The 10,283-nt window shown below is 38.9% G+C and overlaps 1 protein-coding gene across 1 annotated transcript; it reads left to right on the top strand.

Annotated features, from left to right (window-relative positions):
• Positions 1-1,355: 1,355 nt before the first annotated feature.
• On the top strand, positions 1,356-8,962 carry unc45b (unc-45 myosin chaperone B). The gene is made up of 20 exons (XM_026343634.1): positions 1,356-1,465; positions 2,844-3,005; positions 3,103-3,139; positions 3,261-3,436; positions 3,548-3,637; positions 3,756-3,923; positions 4,054-4,219; positions 4,439-4,609; positions 4,714-4,885; positions 4,994-5,294; positions 5,555-5,649; positions 5,867-6,008; positions 6,091-6,231; positions 6,336-6,463; positions 6,800-6,866; positions 6,990-7,103; positions 7,459-7,574; positions 7,675-7,792; positions 7,912-8,067; positions 8,583-8,962. The coding sequence occupies exons 2-20, from the start codon at positions 2,844-2,846 to the stop codon at positions 8,853-8,855; spliced, it is 2,793 nt and encodes a 930-aa protein (XP_026199419.1). The 5' UTR covers positions 1,356-1,465; the 3' UTR covers positions 8,856-8,962.
• Positions 8,963-10,283: the final 1,321 nt, after the last annotated feature.

Below are 10,283 nucleotides of genomic sequence, written 5' to 3'. Positions count from 1 at the left end.
CATTCTATAATATTACTGTATAATATATGTGACTCTCTTAAGAAAACCCGGAGAGTCACACATGAATTGTGACATTTTTCAGCCCAAGTTTATGCAAAATTATCAAAAGACTTCATCAGATACTTTATCTTTACAGTTTATATGGAATACATTTTATTTATACATATGCTCTGGATATTTATCTCACAAATTTAGTTACTGGTGTTACTAGTTAGTAACACTTTGTAACAGAAGCAAGTTTGATTATTCTTCCTTGGTAGAAACACTCAACCCAACAATCCCACTTAAGAACTAGGTAGGTGGCGATGAAGAGGTAAAACTTACTTTAACGGTAGAAACCAGCAGAACCACGCTCAGTCACCAGAGCAAATTCTAACAAGGTTTATCAAAAAGGAAGTTTTAACTCTGTCTGCCTCCAGAACCTGAACTGGGAGCTGGTTCCACAGGAGAGGAGCTTGATAGTTAAAGGCTCTGGTTCTCATTCTACATTTAGAAACTCTAGGAACCACAAGTAAACCTGCGCTCTGAGAACAGAGAGTTCTGCTTGGAAGATATGGAAAGCAACTTGTAATATATCAATACCAAAAACAACTGACTTGGTATTGGCTTATTAGTCTAACTATAGAAGTCAAGATAGCAACCTCTACGTGTCAGTACAGCTGCAGATTCAGCCATAAGAATGTTAAAACAACAAAGAATTCCATAACAGACATAACCCTGCATAACGCCTCACTGGTACTGTAATGTCCACGTGTTTAACCCTGCTGGCCATCACTATTGGGCTCTACCTACATAATCAGGGACACACAAACACAGAGACACTCTCATATGTGTACTTATGAAGACTCTTCTTGTTATAATGTATTTTCTAAGCGCTAACAACTGCAACTAAAAGCTTCGAGATAATTCTCTTTCCAGAAGCTACCAGGTTCCTCTGTGGTCCTACAGCTGTCATCCCCCCCCAGTGGCTCCATACACATAGACTCTCTTAAACCCCCCTCCTGCTCCTTTGCCATCAGGCATTTGCTGGTGAGTTCTCAGCTGTCTGTGCCCTAAATAGACCTTATCAGGGACAGACCATCTCTGAGGGGGGTTTGTTGAAGTTGTTGGATGGAGAATAACCCTGTTTTCACTAAGCCTTGGATAATTTAAAGACACCCAAAATATATGTGAGGCATTGCACATAATTATTGTTTATAAAAACGCTTATTGCAAAGTTGTTTATAGAGGTTTTTGACTGCTTGGAGTGAACCTATATATGTCATGTAAAGTCCATTGTAGTCCTGTCCTACCTCACCGAGACTCACCAAATATATAAATTGAGGTGTTGGTGGGGGAAGGTTACACAAGACAGGAAAAGTTTGCAACAGACACTGAGGACTGAACATCCGCACCTTTCACAAAGGAGGAGAAAACAGAAAAGATCCTAGAAGAGAATCAAGCAAGACACAACAGAATCCTAAAGGTACTGTACAGCCTCCTCAGAGACATTGTTTTTTTTGTTTTTTTTCATACAGTCATGTATGAGCATATAAGGATAAGGACACAAAATAGATAGATTGTGCCAATAAGGGGAGAAGGAGGATGGTGTCTGTCAATTGGAAAAGCAACATTTGTTGAAAGGCTTCATCAAGGGTGCAAACCGTGCCCAAATAAGGCCTGAGGAGAGGCCATTTAAAGTTAGAGATAACATGTGCATGGCCATTTGCTACAGGATACCCAGGTCAGCAGGACACTGATTATCAAGAATGGTGAGAATGAGAAGATTTTAATACTACAGTAGTTTTAAAGTAGATTATGATTATTATTTACCATGTTAAATGTAAAATAAGGCTCTGTACGTTACATGTGAATATACAGAGCAGGCTTTAAACTGCTTTTGTTGCTCTTTTACCTTTTAACTTAATTAAATATTAATTATATTATTATATTATAATAATTGTTTTTGACCATAAATCTCTTTTCATGATTAGAATGTATGACTGTGAACCTTTAGAGGCTTTATCAAAGTGAAAAATAGTACTACCTAATTCTTCTAAGTGCCGAATGTCAATTTGTATTTTACATGACGCACTTTGTCAATGGTTTTCTGCATTCATTTGTCATAAAATGTGGTCTGATCTGCTTGGTATCAGTTGTGCAGCAATGTTCTGCTTAGTAAGCAGCAGTTTCCTTCGTGGTGTCATGCCCTGCTAGTTCAATGTTTCACCTACTGTACTCATGACTCATGAACATAGATTTTAGTCAGTTCTACTGATGCCTTCAAATCTTTAGCTGGTACTGTGGATTGTTTCTTCATTAATAAATGTTGTGCTCTTGGGGTCATTTTGACTGGTCGCCCACTTCTTGGTAGAGTAGCCACAGTCCCAAAGTGTCTTCATTTGTAGATTGTTTCCATAACTGTCGACTGGTGAATTTCTAAAGTCTTTGACATCACTTTGTAACCCTTTCCAGCTATATCTAAATCAACAATTCTTGATCGTAGATCCTTTGAAAGCTTCTTTTGGCGAGGCATCACTCACATAAGCGTGTTCTTCCACACCTACCAAATGATTTCTTAACTTATGACTCCAATTAGCTTTTGAAAGTAATTATTCACAGTCTTCACATACTCTTTCCAATCACACTGTGAGGTTTTTATGGTTGTTCTCAATAAAGACATGAAAAGTCAGAATTGTTTTTGTGTTATTATTTTAGGCACATTGTATTTGACTTAGATGAAGATCAAATCACATTTTATGACAAATTAACACAGAAAACCATGAAATTGTAAAAGGTTCACATACTTTTTCTTTACACTGTATGTCAATTTTCATGTCGTAATTAATCCTGTTTTCCACCAGATGGGAGACCCAATCCAGTTAAAAGACGAGGGAAATAAACACTTCCAGGCTGGAGACATTGACAAAGCTATTGAGTGCTACACAAAAGCCATCAAAGAGTGCAAGGACAAAAACACGCTGGCTGTCATTCACAGGAACAGATCTGCATGCTACCTAAAAAAGGTAAGCAGTTTGTAAATCAGTGCATGCATCCATCAGATAAAGTGTCTTTTTCCTCAGGAAAATAGACTGTGATTTAAATGTTTCTCTTTTGTTTTAGGAAAACTATGCCAGTGCAGCCTCTGATGCATCTAAAGGTAAAGTCATAAATCCAGAAATCAACACCAACCAACACTAATTGTAGACTCTTACCAAGCAGTTACAACATGACCTTAAACCAAAAATCAAGCTCATTATGATTATTCCACTTTTTTGTAGCAATTGATATTGATGCAGCAGACATTAAAGCTTTGTATCGACGTTGCCAAGCTCTGGAGAAGCTGGGAAAACTAGACATGGCTTTCAAGGATGTGCAGAGATGTGCCACCCTTGAACCAAAGAACAAGACTTTCTTGGAGACTCTCCGTAGACTGGGGGCAGAAATCCAGGCAAAGGTGAGCATCAAACAGAATGACACACCCATGATTGCAACTGAGCCATATGCCACCATCACTGGCCAGGTATTTGAAATAATCTGAATTTAATCGATTTATTTCCCTCTCTAGCTCAAAACGACATTCTCCACAGATTCAAGAGTACAGAACATGTTTGACATTCTCCTCAATGAAGAAATGGAAAAGGACAAAAGAGAAAAAGTGAGTAATGTAAACCAAAATTAGTCATTGAGCTAGCTTATTGTTTTTATTGTCTGCTAGGCTGTGGATTTAAAGTTCATCTGTGGTTTTACACAGCAGTGTTTCTTTTTACATTTAGGCTGCTAACAACCTGATTGTGCTGTCGAGAGAAGATGCTGGGGCAGAGAGAATCTTCCAGAATAACGGCGTGCCTCTGCTGCTGAACATGATAGAGACGGGAAAACCAGAGATGATCTTGGCTGCTATTCGTACTTTGTCGGGAATGTGCACAGGACACAAAGCTCGGGTGAGCAAATCAAACAGTTTATGAGAGTCCAGAGTTAGAAATTTTCAACATATGATGCCACTGTACAGTAGGTAGTGAGTTTTTGTGTGGCATGTTTTCTCATAATTTATATCTACAACTCCCTAAACAGGCCATGGCCATTATTCACATGGTGGGCGTTGATAAGATGTGCAGCATCATGGCGATTGACAATGAGGAGATTGCACTAGCAACCTGCAACCTCTTCCAGTGCATCAATGACTCCCTGACTGGTGGAGATTCAAGGGAGTATGGGAAAGAAGAGGCCTTGGTTTTGGGTGAGACAGAATAGTCATTGGTGTCTGTGTTAAAAAGTTGTTAATTAGATTTTAGTGCTTTTAGTGTTTTTGCTCATAGACTAAACCCTATAGCATATTGTTGGTATTTTTTTCACAGTACTACTGCAAATGCAGTACAATCATCATTGAGTTATACCAACTACTGAATGAATCACACAGGTCTGTCATACAACCTTTATTTAATCTGCCTCTCTGCAGATGCATCTAAAGACTTGAAAACAATTCTTCTCTCTCTGCTGGAGATGGTTGCTAGTAAGAAGGTTTCTGGCCATGGCAGAGACCAGGCGCTGAACCTCCTGACCAAAAATGTGCCTCGCAAAGACAGAAAGGATAAAAACAACAGCAGGACTCTCTTCACTATTGATCAGGGTAAGCTAGGCAGGCACCTGCATCATTAATCCTCTGCTGTATCCCAGACTTCTTGACATGGTCTGTTCAACAGAGTATAAATACACATATGTGCTGTCCTCTAGGTCTGAAGAAGATCCTCAAGGTGTGTGGTCAGGTGCCCGAGCTGCCAGACCAGCTGCCTTTGACAGAGAACACACAGCTGATTGCCAGTGTGCTGCTCAACAAACTTTATGATGACCTCACGTGTGACCCAGAAAGAAACAACTTTAGGGATGTTTGTGATGAATACATCAAGTATGTCCATAGAGTATAATTCTCCATTTACCAGTGCGGTTTTTAAAACCATCTAAATGAAGACAACCAGACTTTCAACTCTTTTTATTTCCTATGTCTTTTGCACAGATCCAAAATTGACCCTAACAACATGGACAAGACCCTTCATGCTGTCAACGTAATTTCGGGACTGCTTCAAGGTCCTTTTGATGTCGGTAATGCCCTGGTTGGACATCAAGGCATTATGGAGATGATGGTGGCACTGTGTGGTTCTGAACGTGAGGTGGATCAGATGGTTGCTGTGGAGGCATTGATCCATTCCTCCACAAAGATGAGCCGTGCCTCTTTCATAATTACCAATGGTGTGTCACTGCTCAAGGACATCTACAAGAAGACCACAAATGAGAGGATTAAAATACGTGCCCTCGTGGTTAGTCTGCCTAGAAAAAAGATAATAGAAAACAACAAGACTTTATTATTCACACACAGATCAAAAATCATTTCTAGAAATACAGCAGTTAAAAGAATGAACAAAATCAGACACTAGTAAATCATGGTGAGCTGTCACTGAACTTTACTACACTTTTCCTGCTCCTCACTGTTTATACATAGTTAAAAAGTTACAGTTCACATCTTTAGGGTCAATATTGTGTATAAATGTATGCATAATTATACCCATGTCTGCTCCAGGGTCTCTGTAAACTGGGTTCAGCTGGAGGTGATGATTATAGTTTAAGGCAGTTTGCAGAGGGCTCCACAGAGAAGTTGGCCAAACAGTGCAGAAAGTGAGTACTCACGCACACAGATGGTTAAAACAACTGTGATCAAGTCTAGTAGGCTATTATTCACCGTAGAAATAATGTAGTTGTCAGTGTCAGAAACCTGAAACTAGTATCAATAGTTCTGATATATACTATGTAAAGTACTAACCTATGAAAAAATATACTATATATATTATTAACCAGAATCATTATCATTAAACACTCTTGTTTTATTTTCTAGGTGGCTCTGTAATCCCCAGATTGATACCAAAACCAGGAAGTGGGCTATTGAGGGTCTTGCTTACTTGTCTAATGATGCTGATGTAAAAGATGACTTTGTTGAGGATGAACTTGCCTTGAAAGCCATGTTTGAGCTGGCAAAGGTATGAAAATGACTAACAAAGACATAAAGTATGCTGGATCTGATTAGACATTAGAAATAACCTAATTTCTCTGTGTCTTCAGTCTAGGGATAAGACAATCTTATATGCAGTAGCTTGCACCTTGGTTAACTGCACCAACTGCTATGATAAGAAGGAAATCATTCCTGAGCTGGTTCAACTTGCCAAGTTCTCGAAGCAACATGTGCCTGAGCAACACCCTAAGGTACCAAACTGCCTCTGAGTTACCAGACCACAAAATAGAAATTGGTGCAGACACAGCAAGGAATATTGCTAATATACACGTGTAAACACACTCTCTTTCCTCAGGACAAGAAGGACTTTATTGAGAAGCGAGTGAAAAGGCTGCTGAAGGCTGGAGTCACGTCAGCTCTGGCTGTCATGGTTAAAGCAGACAGCTCCATTTTGACCGACCAGACTAAAGAGATGTTGGCAAGGTGCAAGAGGCTAAAATGATGTAGCATTTGTCTGTCATTACCCACATACAGCTTACTGGAAGTTCCTCAGTAATCATCTGACTCATCTCAGATCATGTAACGTTGTGCATTGATAATGTCTGCTTGACTACAGCATAGCCAATACCAAGAATTTGAACATTTGTCATGTAGTTTGAAATTAGTGTTTGATTCCGTGAATCTTTGTCACCTCACCCACAGGAGAGAATCCAACATAAAACACAGTTAACTTAACTTAAACTAAAATAAATTTAATTGCAGCAGTGCTATGAGATATAGCGACAATAGCTTACCCTGTTTTCGTTTATTTATTTTTAGGGTTTTCTTGGCATTGTCAGAGGATGCCAGAGATCGTGGTACTATTGTAGCCCAAGGTGGAGGAAAGGTGAGTGACTGCATCATTGTGTGTATCAAGTGAATGTATGATACTTCATATAGTCACAGGTAATAAGGTGATGATCTTTAAGTGTTAATCTTTAGAAAGGTCTCCTAATGTCTCTGTCTTCAGGCTCTGATACCACTTGCTTTGGAAGGGACAGATACGGGGAAGGTGAAAGCCAGCCATGCCCTTGCCAAAATTGCAGCTGTTTCCAACCCAGAAATCGCCTTCCCCGGTGAAAGGGTACGCCATGTTACACTACATGCTTGTTTATTTCTGTGAAATTTCTTTGAATATGACACTAGGTGAGAAAAGGAGAATGGAAATTTGCTGACACACCCCTTTCTTCAAAACCTTCCCTTTATTACACAGTTGTCACTTCTACTTTTGACCTTGCTATTTTTTTTATCTGTAGATATCTGTATATCTGTAATCTGTAGCATCTGTACGCTGAAAGGAGATTTAATTATTTGTTCAGTGCTATTTATTGCTATTTATAGCCTTATTTGTTCTGTCAGTGATTTACAGTCTTCTTGTAATCATTACACTTGTGTGTTCTTCCATAAAATAATTCAAAAATATCTCTGTGAATTGACAGATGTATGAGGTCGTCCGTCCTTTAGTTAGTCTCCTTCACACAGACAGAGAAGGAATACAGAACTTTGAAGCTTTGAAAGGCCTCACCAACTTGGCTGGTTACAGTGAAAAACTAAGGTACTTTTTTCCCCATCATATGATTTTTTAGTCTCTATGACATCTCTTCCAGACATGTCCAGCACAATGTTTTCAATATATAATTTTATCTGTCTTATAGAAAAAAGATTGTGAAAGAAAAGGCTCTGCCTGATATTGAGAACTACATGTTTGAGGAGCAAGACCAAATCAGACAGGCTGCCACTGAATGCATGTGCAACCTTGTGACATGTAAAGAGGTGAGAACAGACAAAAATCTAAAAGCCGCACATAGTAACAGCATACACACGTGCAAACAGTGTGTAAACAAAGCTTTCTAACAAACATGGCTTTATTACGATAATAACATGTTTTCTAGGTTCAAGATCGTTACCTGGAAGACGGCAATGACAAGATGAAACTGCTGGTGTTGCTATGTGGCGAGGATGACGACAAACTTCAGATAGCTGCCGGTGGAGCTCTGGCCATGATCACTGCTGCTCAGAAGAAGCTCTGCACCAAACTGACCCGAGTGGTATGTGTATCAGAGGTCACAGTTGTTTTTAGTGTATTATATGAATTACAGTGTGACATTAGAAGCTGGTTTAAAGGCATGTGTGCACCAATGTGGCTCTATGTAAGACACCTACCTAATTACACTGCAGCTCACTTCTGCAGAAAACCTCGCTGAAAGCATGCCTTGCTGCAAGAGATGCAGTTACTAGACAAAACACTTGAATGAAATGTGTAAGCTAATATAGAATAACTTTGTTTACAAAATCTAAAAAAAAAAACAGATATTGAGATAGAACAAATAAATGCAGGTAATTAAGGCTATTAAGTTTGGTTTTATTATTATTATTATTATTATTATTATTATTATTATTATTATTATTATTATTATTATTATAATATAATATAAAATGACTTCCTAACATCTTCATATTAAGCCACACATACAGTAGATTTGAATCCCTATAAAAAGCAGCATGTGACATTAACACGTTTTACCAGAGTGACACTGACTGAGCGACTCGTCCCTCCTAACAGACTCCGCAGTGGCTTGAGATCCTGCAGAGGTTGTGTCTTCACACCAACCCTAATATCCAGCACCGTGGCATTGTGATCGTCTACAACATGCTCAACTCAGACGACAATGAGCTGGCCAAGAAGCTGATCGAGAGTGAGATGCTGGAAATCCTCTCAGTGATTGGCAAGGCGGCGGACAATCCTAAGAGGCAGGAGGTCATTGACGCAGCACGAGCCTGCCTGGTCAAAGCTATGGACCTTGATCTGATCAAACCCTTCACCAGCCCTTCTTAAAAGGCAGCAAAGCCAAACAACAACAACCACAGACGTTACTTTACATAATCTGTTAAATAGAGACTTTTTTTTCCCAATGCCTTTTCACATCAAATGTATTAAATGATTCATCAACCTGGCTTCAAATCTCTTCACATGTAATTTTCTTTCACAATGATTCTTTTTTATAATTTTCTTTTTTTACAGAGAATTTTGGGGCTTTGGGATAAAAATAAGTTTAAGAAATGTATAAAGATCATTTCCCACTTGATTGTTTATACTGAATTCCATTGTTTTTCAAGTGTTTGGTTCAATGGTAGAATGAAAAATAAATATAATATTGAAATAAGAGCTAAACGTTTCACAATGTTTCAGTTTGACAAAACACAAAATCTCAAATGGGGCTGATCAAATGTTGAACTGTTCCAGAGTTTGGTTAGTCAGCTTCACAAGACTATTTCAGTCTTCTTCTTACTAATGGAAACAATCAGATTGAAACAAACTAAAAATAGCCTTTTTTGACATTCCTGTAAACACCTGACTTTAACTGTTATACTGGACTGCTGCCTACACAGCATGTAATCACCCATATGAGGATGGGTTCCCTGTTGAGTCTGGTTCCTCTCAAGGTTTCTTCCTGTTGCCTTCTCAGGGAGTTTTTCCTTGCCATTGTCGCCCTCGGCTTGCTCATCAGGGACAATCACATTATTATGACTCATACACATACACTGTTTATGTAGTGTTCTTTGGTTGTGTAAAGCTGCTTTGTGACAATGTCAATTGTAAAAAGCGCTCTACAAATAAAATTGAATTGAATTGAATTTTTTAAAAAAAAGTACAAACCCAAGCATCTCATAATATTTGATGAACCCTCAGTGCATATACCTGGGTATATCTACATATATCTGGGTATATCTACATATATCTGGATATATCTGAATACCTGGGTATATCTGAATACCTGGGTATTGCTGAATACCTGGGTATTGCTGAATACCTGGGTATTGCTGAATACCTGGGTATTCTTTTAGGGGGCAGGTTTAAGTCAAACTTTAGCTGTGCCTCCGCCCTTGAAGGGAAGTACACGACCACCACGTTTCGATTTTATAAGAGCATTTTGTGAGGTGGCTGTGGTCTACTCCACTTACCTTCTTCGTTTTTTCAGGTAAGTCAAAACCAAAGATTATCAGGCAGATTATAATATCTAAAGCCTATAGAAATTATGATTTTTACGATTTGGTGTCAACGTGCAGCTTGAAACGTGCAGACCTCTCGGTGGAGGGGTGTGTAAAGTTGTACCTTTTATATGGCTCAGATCTCATGCTTGACTCTCTATCTTGAGGAATTACAGTAAATAACGTTATTAATAACAAACGATGATCAAGATTATACAGAGTGACGCCAAGATCCGCGTTCACCAAGCGGGAGCGCGCACAGGTTAAACGTAAA

Source organism: Anabas testudineus, chromosome 9 (assembly GCF_900324465.2).
Source record: "Anabas testudineus chromosome 9, fAnaTes1.2, whole genome shotgun sequence".
NCBI classification, from domain to species: Eukaryota; Metazoa; Chordata; class Actinopteri; order Anabantiformes; family Anabantidae; genus Anabas; species Anabas testudineus.
Note: the sequence above shows the minus strand (reverse complement) of the source record. Positions and strands in the feature narration are given on the sequence as shown.

Coding starts and splice junctions, on each gene's coding strand:
- unc45b (XM_026343634.1), top strand. CDS start 2,844: ATGGGAGACCCAATCCAGTTAAAAGACGAGGGAAATAAACACTTCCAG. Junction 3,140..3,260: donor AGCCTCTGATGCATCTAAAG/GTAAAGTCATAA, acceptor ACTTTTTTGTAG/CAATTGATATTGATGCAGCA. Junction 7,793..7,911: donor ACCTTGTGACATGTAAAGAG/GTGAGAACAGAC, acceptor CATGTTTTCTAG/GTTCAAGATCGTTACCTGGA.